General features: G+C 41.6%; 1 protein-coding gene across 1 annotated transcript in view; it reads right to left on the minus strand.

Annotated features, from left to right (window-relative positions):
• Positions 1–15,117: 15,117 nt before the first annotated feature.
• Positions 15,118–19,397, minus strand: part of cacng3b (calcium channel, voltage-dependent, gamma subunit 3b) — a 20,281-nt gene continuing 16,001 nt past the window's right edge. The window contains exons 3-4 of the mRNA XM_076081484.1: positions 18,002–18,142; positions 15,118–15,656 (exon numbers count right to left, since the gene is read on the minus strand). Of these exons, the coding sequence (XP_075937599.1) occupies positions 15,145–15,656; positions 18,002–18,142 (653 nt within the window). The 3' untranslated portion in view covers positions 15,118–15,144. The remainder of the gene's footprint in view (positions 15,657–18,001; positions 18,143–19,397) is intronic.

Consider the following 19,397-nt stretch of genomic DNA (forward strand, 5'->3'; position numbering starts at 1 on the left):
TGTGTTTTTTAAAAATCTATTTGACTCTAAATGGACCATAATTTACTAAATGAACATCATGCTGTATTGAAGAAGACTTGAAACTAGAGATTGAGACCATAAACTCATGTTTACAATGTTTACTGAGGTAATAAATCAAGAGAGAAGTAGAGTCATTTTCTCATAGACTTCTATACAACCAGAGGAGTCGCCCCCTGGTGGACACTAGAGAGAATGCAGGTTTAAAGCTTCCGCATAGGCTTCACTTTTCAGACCCGAATGTTGCCGCTCGGTGGATAAATGTGAGTTTCAAATCAAACTTTGTGCCCCAAGATGCACAGTGACAGTACAATATGTGTGCAATATCATGTAATGTCATGTCAACTTTTAAACTTTGATGTTAAATTTCCAGAACATTTATGGAGATATCCATTTTTGTAAAATTTGATTGAAATTGACAGACAGACAGACATAGATAGATAGATAGATAGATGGACGGACGGACGGACGGACGGACGGACGGACGGACGGATGGACGGACGGATAGATAGATAGATAGATAGATAGATAGATAGATAGATAGATAGATAGATAGATAGATAGATAGATAGATCGAGATAATTAGGACATCAAAGCTGGCAGCCACTCTCCCTCAGAGCCTCATTCAGTGACAAACAGCTGTTCTAGCAACATCCAACTGGGACACACACACACACATGCACACACACACACGCACACACACACGCACACACACACACACACACACACACACTCACACACACACACACACACACACACACACACACACAAACTTGTATTTGTGGGTAACACTGGAGAGGGTCGTCATCAGGCTGTCTAAGAGACAGAACCCCTGCAAAGACTGTTGGTATTAGTCGTCGTATTAGTACTTTTACTGAAGTAAAATATGTGAGTACTTCTTCCATCTCTGCTCACACAGGAGAAACTTGATAAAGTGCAACAACAGAGTCAGTTTTAATCAGGAGTTCACTAAATCATCAGAACTAATAAATCACTATAAACTATTCAGTGAAGGAGAAACAAACTGACGCACACATGATGTATGGATCACCACAGCAACACACAGGAAGGTGCTGGATGTGGTCAGAGAGATATTGATCTGTTGATCGACAGTCAGATGGACCGTCTGTTCAGAGCTGAAAACATCCTGCAGCTTACCAACAACAAATTGTAACAACATGACTACAAAGAGACATAATGCAACTACAGAGAGACTCCAAACAACCACAAAAGCTTTAAAACAACAACGAGACGTAAAACAACCACGAAGAAACTCAAAACTACTACAAAGATACGAAAACCGACTACAAAAAGACTAAAACAACCACAAACATTTTAAAACAACTATAAAGAAACCCCAAACGACCGCAAAGAGAATCTAACTTTTTCTTATATTTCTATTTCTCTTGCTCTATAGATTTATAGTTCTATGGTTCTACACTACTTCCATGAGCCCACATGCTGTACAGGATGTGTCAGACTAAAGTGAGAACCAAGACACCAGTGTGAAAAACTGTCTGATCCACTGGTCACACTGGAAACATGGTGGAGAGAAGAACCTGATCATGTGACAGAGACTCTTCTCTGTAAAACTAAAGACAGATAAGCCATCAGTAAAGCTCCACCTCTTCCTGTACGCAGATATACAGCGAGCACAGCACACAGACACACTGACGGGCAGAGAGACGGTCTCCCTGGAGGTCATGGATCCCATGTCCATGATGTTGCAGTTGCTGTGGGGCTCAGGCAGGACTCTGATTTAGAGATGACGTGCTTTATTCAAATATTACTGTTGGATCTTTAAATCAGAGAACACACACACACACACACACACACACACACACACACACACACACACACACACACACACACACACACATGTGCTCAAACACACACTTACCCACATATGTGCTCAAACACACACTTACCCACATATGTGCTCAAACACACACACACACACACACACACACACACACACACACACACAAGAAACCAGTAAAACTGCTCAACAATTTCATTGCAATTCCACAGAACTGTTAAGACATGGAGTGAGGTCGTATTGTTAAGTCTTTCAAGGTTATTGCGATCAAATAAAAAAAAGTTTGAAAAAGTAAAAATTATTCCTGCGGAAAAATAATGAATTAAAGTCATTAAGGATTTTGCTTACTTCATAAGAATTGAACACATTTTTGTACTTCCTAAATTGACTTAATTTTGTAATTAAGGTATTAAAATAAAATTATAACAAAGAATTTTACTTAAATTATGAGCGTTTTGCTTGATTTTGTAATTCACGAAATAACCTTTTTAATTAAGATTTTGCATATTTTTATCACTAAAGATTATGCTTGTTAACAATAATATTGTAATTGTAGTGTTGCTTATTTCACAAGTGTATTTAATTTTCTAAATGTGGACTTTTAATTTATTTTATGATGGTTCATAAGCAAAATTTTGTCCATAAGGATTTTTCTCATTTCATAAGAACTATAAAAGTATTTTGATTACCTTTGGCCGAAAGGGATTTTGATACAAAATAACCTCCTAACTAATCAAACAATCTGAATAAAATACGAACGAATCAGTAAAACTAAACAGACATGCTTGTATTGCACAGATACATGTAGTACTAGTACTACTTTAACAAAGTACTTTGAGGGTTGTTGAACTTGGGTCCAGTCGGATCATTTTGGACGTGGAAAAGACAACAACATGTGACCCTTTAACAACCAAAACCAAACCTGATGCATGTCATTAGGAGGACTTTAAACTCACTGTGTTCAAATATCTGCAAATGATCAGTTTTCATGTGGCCCACACACAGAGAGATTCTCATCATTTTAAGTACTCTTTATTTATATTGTTCCCAACTTTCACAATCTATTTCTTTCTATTAAAACAAGATATTTGAAGACGTCACATTGCACATTTTTAAGGGTCCTCAGCTGCTTTTATGTCTTTCACAAAACCATCTCAACTCAAGGGCCGAGCTTGTTCTGGAGCTTTCAGCAGTACCTCACCATCTTCATCAGCAGATGGAGTTTTCTTAGTTGTTCAAACTTGAGCACTTTAAGGACTTTTGGACCACGTTGGTTTAAAAGTTGGAATTGGAACTTCTTCCATCTCGGGTTTTCTTTAAACGCACCAACGTTGGTTCACCTCCTTTCAGCAACCCGAGTCACACGGACGTTCAAGATGAGCCATTCCTGATCAGAATGGATCACAATGCATGCGACTGAAGCCCGACCCGCTCTGACGTCATGAACACGAGGTCAACGATGACCTCACGAGATCGAGGCGCCGCAGTTGCTCTCCACCAACTGCATGACTCAATGCATGATGGGAAACACCTGGCTGTCACCAGATCAAAGAGCTGATTGGCTCTTAGATTTGATAAACAACACGTTTTGTAGAAAATCTTATTTTTCTGTGTAATTGAAATATTCAACACTAGATTGTTGGCTCATTTTGTGTATTAAATGTTTAATCTCAAAACATATCTTGTGTCATTGATAATGATAATAATAATAATAAAGCTTATTTATCGAAAACATATCAAAACAAGCAGTAAAGTGTTTCACAGGCAGATAGACACAAAGGATAGAATACAAAACAGATACACGTATTTTTTCAGATAACTATATTTCCATGAAGACATGAATAAATTCTTTCGTTGAAGGCAGCTGAAAACTGTCCGACTTGACCTCACTTTTTTGTCAACGCGCCCTGCTGCTGCTGCCGCCTGCTCTCGACCACTTCTCAGGCGAGGCGTAGTTCATCTCAAACGAGCCTGTTTATAGAGCCTTGGTGACATCATCGCCGCGTCACAGGGACTTCCTGTGGCCTTCACCAATGAGGCACCAGTGTTTGATTTGACCCAAATCTCACACATATGTGTGATTTTAACGCCTGATGGAGGATAGTGTGATAACAACCAAACCAGGCTGTTCTTTTTCCAGAGGAGCTCACTGTAAGTGTCTCTGAAGCTTAACTTAGAGGTAATCTTGTATTGGACTGTATGAAACCTAAACGTCTTTGATGCTTTGTCACCAGTAAACTATTAACTCAATGACCTTCAGCATTCAGAACAAATCTTTTTCATAAATTCCTGTTTTATTTTTAGAGCACATAGGTAAGACGTGACTGTCTGGCACAGCACTAAAAAATAATCTGATGTGGGATTCCTGCTGGGAAATGCTCAGTGTCTTTTTATGGGCTATTAGCATAAGGGGCCATTTTCTCTTATTGGGCCAATGGAGCTGAAGAAAGCAATTACTACAGTACCATACTGCTCGATGGGAGGGGGGGTTCAAAAACAGAAAAATGTGGCGGAGGGAAAAAATGGCTAAGAGGATCAGCAGAGAGAGCCAGGGTGAAAAGGGGAAACGAGGAAAAATGAAACGTGGGCGATGGTCACAGTATCTCTGTGCAGCAGAAGAGATGAGCGGGAGGAAAGATTGAACGACAAAACGTCACATATAAAGGCAGTTAAGAGGAACAAAAGCAGAGTGGCAGCCAATCCCAGCGTGGCCGAGACTCTCCCGTAATCCCGTCATCCGCTCTAATCTCTATGACGACGACGCGGAGCTCCATCGGTGATGTCGCAGTCATGAATATTCAGCAGAGGAATCTGAGCTCTCCGCTGAATCCTTCCGTCTCACATCACACACTCTATATGGTGTTGCTGTGACAAGGAAATCAGAAACAAATTGGGCTCGACACGCGCACACACAAATGCAAAATGCGAGGAGAAGTAAAATTGGTCCAAGTATCGAAACATATACATTCTTGTCCTTTTGATGTGGAAGTGTGATTCATCTTTACAGAAAGTTAAGTTTAGGAAACAAAACCACTGTTAGGTTTAGGACAAGAACGTGGTCGACGTTAAAGGAACAGTGTGAAACATTTAAGGGGGATTAATTGGCAGAAATGGAATATATTATATAAATATAAGATACATTTATATCTACATAGGGGGCAGGTCCTCTTCCAGGGAGTCCGCCATCTTGCACCGCCATGTTGTTTCTACAGCAGCCCTGAATGGACAAACTGCCTCTAGTTTGTGTTTGTACATTACATCAAGGTAGGGATGGCTACCGAAACTCTGGGTTAAACGTGCCCCGGTGCTAAATTATTGAAGATCGGCGTATTGATAAGCTCCGACGTTGCAGGTGCTTTTAATTAGTACATATTTATGTTTTGGTGTAATTTAACAGCTCGTTGCAGAGTGCATCTCTGCTCCTCCAACTACACACACACACATAGACACACGCACGTACACACCAGCGATCAAAGAGGCCGCGGTGGAAAGTGAGAAGGCAAGAGAGAGAAATCTCACACACTGTTCCTTTAACTTCACTAAATAACGACTCACATGACTAAGTGACCAGCGACTAACGGCACTAACAACTCACGTGACAAAAATCTTTGAATTGGAATCATTTCAGAGGCCTGAGGAGGTACGACTGGGCAAAGATTTGAAAAAATAAGTCTGAATGTGTTTACAAATGTAGGTTTCTTTACCGATTCTCTACCTGGATGATCATCTTGCAACATCTTAGATTAATCTTGCGACCACTTCAGGTGGTCACCACTGCTTTAGACGCCCACTGAAGGTTGTGCGAGCCGGTGGTGAGTCGTACCAACAAAGTCTCACGGTAGTCTGTGAAAAGGTCACGATATGCAATCTATTGTTTTTCGTGTACAGGGACACAAATAGTTTTTTTTCTTGTCACTCAGAACAACTATTTTTTTGGGACGACATATTAAAAACCAAACTTAGGTGTAGGCAACAAAACCACATAGGTTTAGGAAAAACATCATGGCTGAGCTTAGAATAACTACATACAGTTAAGTTTAAGCAACTAAACCACAAAAACTGCCACGAACAGTTTGGATCGGTTCAGGCAACAAAACGACAACAATAAAACCACCACACCGGTCTTCTGGTTGTTGGGCCGTCCACCTCTCCTGCTGCCCACCAACAGTTGTCTTTTTGCATTTAATTTGTGTGTCCACCACAAATAACGCTCCTAATTGACTTTCATTGGCGTTATTTTCGTCCTAAGCGACACAAGAAAAAACAGATAATTCGTGTCCCCGTACACGAACCAAAAGATTGCATTTTCGTGACTATTTCAAGAACTGCCACGATACTGAGCTGGTTGCACCGGTCACCCATGATTCCTCAAAGTCAATGGATCGATTGGCTCCTGCAACGCTCTCTGGGAACAGATGGGGGTCGACCTGATGTGACTTTGGATTTGAACACTGTACATGAATGTTCTCACAGGGATGAAGGAATATTATAATTTTCAAAATCACACTCTGATCAGAAAAAGTGACAAACACAACAAACACATAAATACATGCGTGCTCACATCGTCCGCATGCTTCCCTCTCTTTATCATCTTCAAACACCTAAAATCTGGCACATCCTCCAGTCTCCTCATTAGCTTTTCTCTCTCGCCCCTCTTAACTCTCATCCTCCTCCCGCCCTCTCTCTCTCTCTCTCTCTCTCTCTCTCCGTCACTCAGACATCTGTGTGGAGATAAGCAGGGGAGTCATCTATCGGACAGCTCATTCAGAACGGTTGACACAGCACATCTGATACGCATCTAGTGCGTCTGTATGCGTGTGAGGGTTTGTGTTGTAGGTTTCAAACAAAAAGATCACACATGCATTGACACACATGACATTCAAATACAGAATGAACTCACCACAGGCACTTTGAAAAGGTGACTCTTTATTTTCTACTCATTATACTGTATATAATATTCCTTCTCTCTAGATATAGGTAATCATATTTATATCATGTAAGTAAAAGTGTGCTTTTGTTCACAGCATGTGTCCGTGTCAGACCGCTGTTAGTTGGAGGTTTACATTATAAAGTATACAGTGAAACTGGCTGGCAGCTATGTGTGTGTGTGTGTGTGTGTCTGTATATGAGTGTGTGTGTGTGTGTGTGTGTGTGTGTGTGTGTGTGAGCTGTGATAGTTATACAGTCGGTGCGCCTGTGTATAGAAAGACGAATGTGAGTGCCAGCATGTTTCTGCATGCATGTGTGTGTGTGTGTGTGTGTGTGTGTGTGTGTGTGTGTTTTTAGAGGACTACGTATCTCATGATAGGGCTCAGAGGTATGGAGCAGGATAAAAAGCTGCCCATTGACACAGATTTAAAACAGTTGATCACCTACAACCTTTGAACCATATCCCCCATCGCCACGCTTTTACGTGTTTTAAAATTAGGAGCCACATCTTTGGGGGATTTTATGTGTTGATGCTGCATCAGCTGTTTGTCTTTAGGTGTTCCTTTTTCACTCTCGTCACTGCAGCGAGGCAACACTAGCCGTGCTTCCATTGACATTTTGAAGTATCTCAACAGAAAAGCTGTATAGAAACGGCAAAGTTCGATAAAACTTCCTCACTTGAGAGATAACATTTATTTACGCTTGATTGAGGGAATATTTTTGCCTTTGTTGAAAAGAGATGATGCTTTAAATGGATTAAGAATACATTTGGACGTAGCAAACATTTATCTCACATGGGAGAAGTTTGCCTTTCTGCCAGAAAGAGTTCATTTCAACCCAAACATTGATCTTTTCCTAAACTTAACAAAGTATATTTGTTGCCTAAACAATAAGAGATTTCTGTAGAATGAACTCACGTGACTGATCAGGTCGACTTGTTTTCTTTCAGGGTTTGCTTCCTCTACTTCTTCTTCTACTGTGTTTACTGGTAGATTACAGCCATGACCAGCAAATAGCGCCAACTTCTGACTAAACTACGCTGAGTGTCTAATTTGCATGATTTTTGTTTTTTGCAACAAACAAAACAAAAGTTTGCTTAATCTTCTATTGGCGACTGAATGGAAACACAGTTACTGATGATTCCCAGTGTCGCTGAATAGTTTTACCCCAAAGCAAACTGCTACAATGCCTGCAACACACTCTCCCTGAAAAAAACAAAGAAACTTTTGCCTTTTTGCCACGTCATTGCTACACATAATAAACGCGATAACAACTCAATATTAAGCCTTGTTTTCACTGATATTCTGGATCTTTCACTCTGTTTTTTGTGTGGTGTTTCTCTGAACGGACTGCTCCATCTTTGTCACTGTACTGTAAATAGATTATTAAAAAGATAAAATGTCACTAACTCCCTCTCTTCTCCTGAGTTTGTGTTCTGGCATTTGTTTTCTAACAGTCGTCAGGTGAGTTTAAAGTGGACAAAGTCAGGTTACAGTCATTTAACGGTTTAGATTCTTTTGTATCTAATTTTTTAATAACAAGACAGAGAGTCTGCAGGCATGCTAGCGGCTCTGTGAGGCTGCACAGTGGTGCTTTGAGCTAAATGCTAATAGCAGTGCTGTTGGCGTGAAAAGCTAAAGCCTCTGAACACCTACACAGGTGTTTCCAGTTAATCTGGCAGCGCTGTGTGGAGACTAATTGAGTGACATCTTCCTGAGTCTCCTCTTAGCTTTGTTGCCTCGCAGCCCGACTCTACCCACTAAAACATGGCTCAGTAGAAGGTGATGGGCAATTTAGTTTCTTTGGGGCATTGCTCCCTCAGAGGAGAGTTTGACTCATACAAAAATCTGTAGTAATCCAATATCACATAGACATTGTAGGAATTGGTGTGAAAATCTATTGTGAGTCTGTTGGGAGTATCAATAAAAACTGTCTCAACAAGAATCACTTTATCTTTTTTTGTTTGTAAAAGACCGACTCGTGATTTCACTCTAAACTCCAATAACATACGTTCAAGAGGAAGAAAACTTTAACATGTACCGTTGCCATACTGCTCATGAGCAATTCATGCAAGAGGGAGCCTGAATGCACCTGATGCAGAGCGAAACTCTCGAGGCCTGCTTAAACATCCTGCCATTTTGGGCCTTTCATCCTTGGTCAGTCAACCATGCCGGCCTCGGATATGTTCTGCATGTAAACAACACTGTCTGAACGAGGGGGCTTGAGGCAAAACCGTAAAAAGCAGATTTTAATCGCTCTGTACTTCCTGTCAAAATAATATGTCTAAAATGCAAGACAGGTACGAAATCTCTCTAGCTAAAGGGCTAAAACCGGGCACACAAAAGAAAAAAAAAAAAGAGGAAGCGGGCAGTCTGGAAAAGGGGCTTAATAGGCACCAAGGCCAGAATAATTTATGAAATCATGGCTGCTATTTCGATCATAGATACTGTTTGAAAACTAACAATGTACCTGTCCAGAGTCTCTCCATGTATTGTCCCACATTAACAACATTTAGGTCTAATTGGCAGTACAAGTGGGACGACCTCTCACGTCATCTGAAAGAAGAAATACTTTCATGTAAGAGCTCCTATAGACAAATCCTCAGCAACACAACAGTTAAACACAACGAGCTAGACCGTTTTTTTTGTTTTTTTTTGGCGGACTTCTGGGAAGTTTGAGATCTCGAGGAACAGCAGGCTACACCAGGTTGTGCTGATTCAAGACCAGCTGTCATTAGGGACTCGATAGATTACTGTCTATCCCGCTAAGCCCCCTCTGCCGATCCTAAATCAGCCTCACAGACAGAGACGACAAGTCAGATCTCAACAGCAGGAGCGTCAAAATGAAAAACCCAACAGACCAGTCGGATCGTTGAAATAAAAAACACGACTTCCCTCTTAGACTTGTAACATAAACTCATCATCATTGAATTTTGTCATGATTACACGCCAGCAACCACTGACTCCGAAACAGTCCTTGTATCTTGTATATGGCTGCGTCTGCTGAGGAATGATCGGGGCAGTTAGCTCTAAAACTGATCCCAGTGCAACCGTTAAAGGTTGTGGGAATGCAGAGGAGGTCATACTGGAAGCCCCATGGCTGATCTGGGAGCTGTCTGAAGGCAGGACAGGCAGGCACTGGGTGCATGGGTGAGGAGAGGCTAACTGCACACACACACACACACACACACACACACACGAATACTAACACACACAAACATGCAGGCACATAACTCCACCCGTAAGCCCTCCTCACACAGTAACCTTGTACGTGTTTGTGTGTATGTGTATGTGTGTGTGTGTGTGTGTGTGTGTGTGTGTGTTGGTAGCAAGTGCAAAGTGTAGAGTGCTTATAGAATGTGTTTGTCTATTCCATTAAATTCACATTTCTCAAACAGTTCTTCTGGTCCTCCGTGTTTGATTGGCTGGCTCAGTGTACTTGTAGTTCCATTGAGGAGCGACACATCAGCGACAGAAACAGTTTGTTGTTGTTTTTTCTCTCCCAAAGAAACACTTACAATGATTTTTTTTTTTTTTCCAAACACAACAGTGATTTTTTTCTTTTAACAGGACACACTTTTCCCCACACCGCACTGGCCGAAGCTGAAGCTGTGAGTGTGTGCTGTGTGAGTGTGTGTTTCTGTGCACAAATGGTTGTCTGTGTATATGTCTGGGACCATTATGGAGTGTGTTCTTGTTGTTTCTATACTTATAAGGACCTATATCCCACACATAAAACCATCTAAAATAACAATTTTCTTTTGTATTTGAATTTATTTTAGGTTGGCCATTGTTTCAGTTTATTTAATATCGTAATTTACGGTTAATATCTCAATATGGTACATTTATATTGTTTTTGTTTTTTTATATTTTAAGAGAAACTTGAATATTTAATCACAATATGTGCTCCAAAGCTCCCACCTTGCTTTGTGTTTCTCTTTACTGTAGGGACCAGGACAGAGGACTTATTTTCGGAGCCACAGTGAAAGTGAAGAAGGTAAGATGTAACGACATTTCTAACCATCTAGACAGGTGTTACAGAATAAATAGGAATGCAGACAGCGAGGCAACCCCTTCATGATGTAATACAATTCATCACGGCTGTCCTGACAACATTACCTCTGTGAAATAAAAACATTTTGGTAACACTTTGGATCAAATCGATGTAATTGTTGAGGTTGTGGTTGAGTTTTGTTATAGTGCCTCACATTGTAAACTGTCTCTATTATTTTGTCCCTGTCAGTCTTATTAAAAAACAGCTACTTTTAAAGCTTCATAAAAGTATCTGTTTTTACAGACTGCTGTATTGGATTGCATTGTCTTCTGCATTCAGCTCCTGTACCAGGTAACAGAGCTTTAGCCTGTAGGGCGAATAAGTCCTCACAAGTATAGCAACTTTACTCTGAATGCATGTATGTGTGTGTATTGCACTTTCAGTGTTGAGTGTCCCGCTGATGAACTGTAAAGTGGACCTCTGGCACCAGTGAGGTGAGGTTCATGTCCACGAGAGATCGTCCGAGCGCTCCACTGTCTCTTCCTTCGCCTCCTGTCAAGAGGCGTCCGATGTGATCGAAACAACACAATCTCACAAACCACATCAAAGTAGAAAATGAAACTAGAATAATATAATATTACAAAGACTACGACCCCTGCTTCCCAACGCTGCTCCCTTTCGATCACCCCCCCCTCCCCCCCATTAATAGATATAATAACTATAATATGTGACAGAGTTAGTCATCCTCTGCACAGTGGCACCTTTAGAGTAGAATCATTTTTTTTTTTTTTTTACTAATAATACAATTATTTGTTGTTGATATCAGAGTATCAAAGCTGTATGGCGGTAGGAAGAGATAGACAGAGGTGAGGTCTCAAAAAGCGCCCCGTGCTCTATTGGAGTAAACATCGTTAAACACAGTACGGGCTTTCCGGGCCCCACACGCGCTTGTAAGGCGTCTTAAATGTAGCAGAATCCCTACGGAGCATAGAGACCAGGGCACCATTTGAGACTCGATTAGAGATGCAGCGAATGTAAGCACTGGAAGCGGATGGATATGGCATGCATGGTTTGAAAGGTCAATGCTGACATGGCTCATGGATGCGGTTCTGAACTCTGACCCCCAGCAGACCCTCAGGATCCGAGGGGCCTGATGTGCTGAGCTACATAGCTACTACTGCTGAGTCAGTATACTGCAGGAAATCCTATGCAAAAAAAAAGAAGAGTACTTGGAGCAGTGATCTGAAGCTAACCTGGAGGCCATGATATACTGGAAACATCTTGAGTAATATTTGGCACTAAGTATGATTAACAATATTTTGCTAATATATGTTTCATCCTTAAGCTAACTCAAATAATTCTTAATCAAAATTATCCTACCTCTGCTTAAGGCAATATTCTTAATCTCTAATTACTTCAGAAAGTTACCCATCTGACCTAAAGTTAGCCCAAAAAGAAGCAGCTAAAGGCTAACCTGTTGGCTAACTAACACGAGTAGGAGAGTACAGTTTCTCTACCTCCGCTTCTCTTTAGCATGAAGCGTGTAATATCCTTCGTTAGCTATACAGCTGGTTGTTCGTGTGCAAATGTACTTTGCCTTTCCTTCCACATAACACCCTTAAAACGACGCCGCTGCAGCGCTGAGCATAAAAAGCCCTTGTGTGCTCCTGTCCTTTAAAAATTAAAAGCCCTTGCTTGGAGAAAAGCGTTTTTTGAAATCTTTTTTTTCACAGCCCATGACAACTGCTGATGTTGTAGTTAGCTTGCAAAATTTATATTTACACGTGGAGGACAGCAAGAGCAAGTCCGCGGTGATGCACGTTTGTCCCTTTAAGCTCCCTTTATGGCGTAAAAAAGACAGCGGATAAAACAGCAGCGTCATAAATTAAACAGTGTGACTGAGATTTAAAACATCGTTTATTATCAGGGTAATAACTGTTGTGGTGTGACGTTTCAGCGTGGTGATGCTTCATGGTTAGTTTATACAAAACAGTGCAATGGCGGCTTAGGGAGGTAAAGAAGGAAACAAAAATGCATTTTCTTCTTCCTTTAAGTTTCACTCTCACCTTTTACTTTCAGCCCCAGAAAAAGTGTGAGAACAATGCGGTTCACATTTACACTAGTTACTCGTGCTCTCTCTCCCTGCAGCTCTTTCCCTTCCTCTCCGATTTATGGCTATTTTGTCTCCTCCCCTTGTGTCTGTGTGTGTGATCAGGTGTTTAATGCGACCTCAGATGACACTATCTGTAATATAGTGTCACAAAGTATGCCTTTTTGGGTCTTTGTATGCGTTCCAACCGCCTGCTAATTCTTTGTCAACATTTGCATTGGACAGAGGTAGCGACAGACCGCCAGCTGTTGGGAGATCCAGTGGAGAAGTGACTGTGTGCGATGTAACCAGCCAAGAAAAAGACAAGCACTTCAAGATCAGGATTCCAAAAGCAAAACTAAAGCCGGATAATGTGTAGGTTACTGCAACAAGTGTTCCAGTATGTTTCAATGGGGAGCTACGTATGCAACATCATATATTTTCATCTCTCCTCTTATCTAACGCTTCAATACAAAACGGCGCCAACAAAGTACGCAGAGAAGGTCAGAGAGTGGACCATCTTTGTGAATACGTCTGCGAGAGAAAGAGAGATGAACGTAAGCGTATTGATGTTTCTCCAGAATCTGTCACAGAAAAGAAATGTACAGGTGTTTGAAATATGATAAGACCATGACTGTCACAGCCACAGTGTGTGTGTGTGTCTTTGCATTTGTGCAGATGTATACAGTATGTGTGGAGATAAAGAGGAGGAGAGGCTGTGAGTGACAGCTGAATGGATGGGGCGCAGATCCTTTGAATAATACATGACACTTCTGCCAATTCCATCTATTTATCTTTAAATTCATTTCCAGCAGATCCTCCATTAGAGCAGAGAGAGGTGTACTTTAGGCTGAAGGGAGCATTTTCTCAGTGTGTATTTCTGCAGCTGAAATATTTGACAATGGTTCTGGCAAGAAAAAGACAACTTTTTATTAAACTCATCTGAAATATATTCACCAAGAGGTAGTGGGCAAATGAAAAGTCCATCTGTTTGTTTAATGTCTTTTTGGCTCTGCCTTGAAGCATATTCACAGCTCAGCGGTCACCTCTCCGCAGTACCCTGAACCAACAACCTCCACAAACCCTAGCTAGTCTACGAGCGACACCGACGGAAGACAGGACCTAAAAGAGAAGGAGAGGGTGAGAGGAGGTGTGCAGAGGGTGGCAGTGAGGTGAGTTATGGGGCTACACGGAAAAATGTGGAAGGTGAAAGGTGACAAGTGAAGGCGGACAGACAGACAAATATCGGATCACCTCTTTAAGGTGACAAAATAAATAAAGATGCGACTTATGTGGCTGAAAACGGGTAAAAGGAAGCACCAATGATCTATGTTACCATCTAAAAGAGATTCATTAGTTTAGTTGAGTCACACCTCCCCCCCTCCTCTAACAGCTGATCTGTAGTCAGTGTACCCGGTTCCCCAAAAACCACTAAGCAGGTTTTAACAACTGACCTGGGATCAGAGAGATGGGGGTAAATGTTACCAAGAATGAGCTCAACTCAGTTTCAGTTCAGTCTGTTAAGAAGACAGCTTTTCCATCAATCAATATGAAAGGAGTATATATACAATATGTATAAGAAAATAATAACTAGTGTCACAAATGTGCCGCCATCAATAGACAAACCGCAACTTCAATTTATATTTTGAGTCCAGCTGAACTGAAAATGAATCAATCCCGATCCTGAGGTGTTAACGTCCGCACTTTTTAAAATCGTCATCAGAGAGACAGCTCGGAGCTCTAAGGCTGCTCCCTGCCACTAATCCAACTGCTACCCAAAAAAAGGTCGGGAGGACAGAGGTCAAAAGGTAAAGATCACACAGAGTCTCTCACCTCCTTCCCCTTTCTCCTTTAGTTCACATTATTTTAAATTTTAAGGAGAAGTTGCCCCAAACAGCAAACCACTTACGATATGCTTTTGATCTTGGGTCAATCCCGTTTCCCCCTCGAAAAAAGCCAGAGAGTCAATTTATGATCATAACACTCATGGACATAAATTGAATGTGCCTTCATATGTAAGGAGTCACAGGTATAACTACAGTGATATGTTGTAAAGTGGAGTCGGGAACAACTTCTCCATGAAAACCGACCCTGCTACACACACTGAAACTCTCACAGGGCTCAGGATTCACAGTTCAAAGGCTAAAAGTTCACAGTTCACAGTCATAGTTTATCAAACCCCGTTCCCACCCCCGTAACCCTGTGCGTCCCCTGCTTAAGCTTGCACTCCCCCCTGTATTTCTCGTCATCCTTCTCTTTGATACTCTGATTGGGCGATATCTGCAGCCGGCACCTCTCAGACGGGCGTGGTCCTGCGGTTGGGGTCCTTGCTGTAGTCTTTAGTGAGCGTGCTGCTCTGGAGGAACTCCCTCTCCGAGTTGAGCAGCCCGCCCATGCCGCCTCCAGGCTTGGTGCCGGCGTTGCCTGCCTCACGTGGGTTCAGCGTGTACATGGGCATCTCGGAGGCGGCGGGCCCCGTGTAGCCGCCTTTCCCCAGCGGTGAGGCGTCGCGGCTCGGGGCCTCGGAGGAACGCACGCTGGAGCGACGCCGGAAGCGGTAGCGGTAGGAAGGGATGCGGCTGAAGGCGGACTTTTTGATGAGCTCGGTGCGGGACTTGGCCCGTTGCTTGCGGTGCTTCTCGATGAACATGTGCACGGCCAGCACGCCCACCATCTCTGCCATGATGAAGGAGAGGGCGCCAAAGTAGAAGGACCAGCCGTAGGAGTAGGACTTCTTGCTGTCGCTCTGACCCGGGTCACCCGAGTTGGCTGAGATGTAGACAATAATCCCTATGATGTTACTGAGACCTGGAAGGGAAGGACAGGAAGAGACAAACATTAAGAGATGGAAGTGGAAATGGTGCAAGTGTGACCTCCTCATCCAGGCAAACAGTATGGAGTCATAGGAGTATCATAATAAAGAATACATCTGAAAATAAATGGGAAAGTATAAAGAGAAATAAATAATAGATACATAGGTAAATACAGTTGAAGACAACTAAATATAAAGGAAAAGAAAAGCATTTACAATTTCCCTCCATTCATTTGTTGATTTATATCTGTTTGTATTTATTCATTTTTTAAATATATATATTTATTCATTTTTGGCATATAAACTACTCTACTATTGTTTCTGAATATTTTATATATTACAATTAATTTACTCTCATTCATTCACAGATTTATTCTGTATTATGTCACTCCTATGACTCCATACTCATCCAGACAAACAGCACACGTCAAAAACTGCAAGAGGCAGAGATCGGCCACTAAAAGAAAACAAAGAACAGATTTACAGTTAATGCAGAAGAATAAACAAACATGTCTGCCGTGCTAGAGCTAAATGTTAACATCTGCATGCTAACATGTTCACACCGACAACGCTAACATAACGATGTTTGGAAAGTATAATGTTCACGATAAGCAACATCTTGGTTTAGCATGTTTACAACTAACGCCCTTAATTCTGCAGGCTTTTAGCCACAAACCAAAGCGTTGGACAAATTAAAACCGTGGCGGTGCTTTAAGGAAAGCTAAGGAATCCAAAGTTATTACTAATTATCCAGAGGGGGACTTGAATGTAGTTGAGGTATTTCAGTCTGAACACAAAGTGGACGACCAACCGACACAGTTAAATATACAATAAAGTGGCAGATTAGTGAGAGTACAAGTGAATGAACATTTGAGAAAAGAGAAGATTGTCGGAGCCAAGACTTGAGAGAAATGAGTGGAGAAGAGGACGACGGGGAGACGGCCAAATGAAATAAAGCAAAGTAACGGGAGGAGAGCATCAGAGAGAGTCATTGCACACAGCTGGACTCTCTTATTCCATATCATTAGTCCAGAATACAGTGCTCATGCAGTGTGGTGGAACGCACAGAATGGGGACAATTAGCCAGCTGTAATTAACCAGAATCAGCCCCACACTATTGTGGTAAATAATTACCAATTTGGCTCCATGAATTTACTACAAAACCCAATGGGACCCTACACATCCCACTGAACAGCAAGTACTTTACAGCCCTTTGTGTGTGTCAGGGGCAAGAGCACAAGTGTGTGTGTGTGTGTGTGTGTGTGTGTGTGTTTATGGGAGACCAAGTGTCAGCATCTATGTGATAGATTATGTGTGTGAGCATGTATGCGTGTTGACACGCTCACACCCTCGCAGTGCATCACAGCGGCATCATGGTATTCTTGCTGATTGATTAATCAGCTGCTGTGCCCAAATTTGCACACTCACACAGCCACTTCTGTGTGCTTTAGATGCCTGACGGGCTCCTTCTGCAAATATTTGAGTGCTGCACCTCCTCTGTTTAGAGTGGCTCCACAGTGACGACACACACACACTAGCCCTGTGTTGCTATCTCAAAAGCAGCATCCTTGCATTAAAAATTTGAATTATATAAATACGACGTGTCTGAATCGGGTCGGGGTATTTTAAGTGCGGCTGGTTATGCAGCTAAGATGGCTGCTATATTGTGTTTAACTGTGCTGTCATGGAGATGAGCATCAGTATGCTTACATATCACAGTTTGCTGCACCAAAGTTTGCAGTCGCAATTTTAGGTGTATGGAAGGAGATTACAGAGGGTTCATTATTTATTCTTTTAAGTCTGGGATTTTATCAATAATTAAAATATAAAAAATAAAAAAAGGACAATTTTTCTATTTTTTTTACAACATTGAGGGACGTGTTTTGGGGGAGAGCGATCAGTTGAAACAGATCTGCTTCTTTTCAATCTAATTTAAACCCTAAGAACCTATTTTCTCTTGTGGGGAAATCGAGTCATTGCATAGCAAAAATAATAAGACGCACCGGGAGAAAACACACAATACAACAGAAAACTCAATACAAAACATTTCATCAGTGACATCAGCAAACAACAAAATCAATACAACGAACATATAAAACATGTGCAGCCAAGAGGGTTAAAATTCAGGCTAAAAAGCAACAATTCTTAATCAATAGCCAATTCGTTTTTTTTCTTCTGAGAAACAATATAATCAATATGTAAAAGAAGTGTCCGTCAGTGAAGAACAACACCTTCTTGCTCTAAATACAGAGCCTACTTTATCTACACTGGTGCACACAAAAGAAACAACGAGGACAGACATTGTAATTCTAACAAAAAGACACACGCAGTGCAGACCGACCTGCAGAGACGAAGAAGATCCCTGCACTGAGGATCACGTTGTGTCGGCTCCGGTAAAACTCACTGGCGGCCACACAGAGCCCCCCGAGGAACAGCAGACCCACGCTCATGATGGGGAAGATGCTGGAGGCACGCACAGCACCTGTTAAAGCACACACACGAAGAAGAAGAAGAGAGGGAACACGGTTATTACCGAAAAGTACAAAACGTTTTTACCGTGTAAAGATCTTGACTCGGGAGATTGATTTTTTTGATTTGGAAATTTGGCCAAATTCCACAAACTGCCTCCTTATTTCTGCTCTTTGCTGACGTGAAAAATGATCAGCAGCTTTGACCTTTATGTTCATCACCCGCTATGTTTTTGTTGAAAGCCCATCATCTTAGACCCATTTTAAACTTCATTATGTCATAAGCATGCACGATGTTAATAACAGGATTAAGGATCATTTGAGCACTGACTATATTTCACCAAACATGGACAGACAATTCTTTGGTTGATGCAGTTTGCTGGTTTGTTTTAAGTCTGTGATCTCTTTTATGTGAAATGTTTATGTCTTTATGCCCAAAACTGCCCGCGGGTTTGAAAAGTATGTTTCGCCAAAAATACACGTTTATCAAAGCCAGAAGACATCATCGTCAGGTTTTCACCTTTTAAACGCTTGAACACATCATGTGTGACCATCGCTTCCGTCAGGAGACGCATCAAAAACACAATATTCTACATGTTTCATTTACATTTTCACCCGAAATAAACTATTTGCACGAACCAGATCCTGTAAAAAATATATTTTGTGCTATATATTTATATGCTATATATTTTGTGACACCAACAGTCACTTGACAAAAATGACAGTTCTGCATTCTGCTGAACACAGAGCACTGGGGAGAGGTCAGGAGAAGTTGTACAAATAGAAATAGTTCAATAGAGCACGTGGAGCCTCGATTATTATTTTTCCAATATTAGTTACACTTGTGGGAAACATGATGTAAAGATCTACCTACCAACCTTTTCTATGAAGCCAAGATGTTGCCTGTAATGATTGGTTCACTTTGAGACTATATAGTGTTATTGAAGTTCAAAAAGGAGGTCACTGAAAACATTTTGTAGTAAATCTGCTGGTCTGATGGATGTGAACACTCAAAGCTGAAAGTCAGAACATCAACGTCTCATTTCAAATCCACTGTGCTGGAGGGCAGAGCTAAAACAATGAAAAATGTGTCACTTTGCACACACACACACACCCACACATGTGGGCCAGTGTGTGCTGCTACATGCTTGACTGAGTCTGCATCCAGAACATGTTAAAGCATTCGGAGGCCTCGCCTCAGAGAGAGGGAGAGAGACGGATGTAGAGGGAGAAGATGGACTAAAACCAAGACAGATGGAGAGCCGCGCT

Source organism: Anarhichas minor, unplaced genomic scaffold (genome assembly GCF_050575085.1).
Source record: "Anarhichas minor isolate MPS153535 unplaced genomic scaffold, ASM5057508v1 ptg000007l, whole genome shotgun sequence".
In the NCBI taxonomy this organism is placed as follows: domain Eukaryota; kingdom Metazoa; phylum Chordata; class Actinopteri; order Perciformes; family Anarhichadidae; genus Anarhichas; species Anarhichas minor.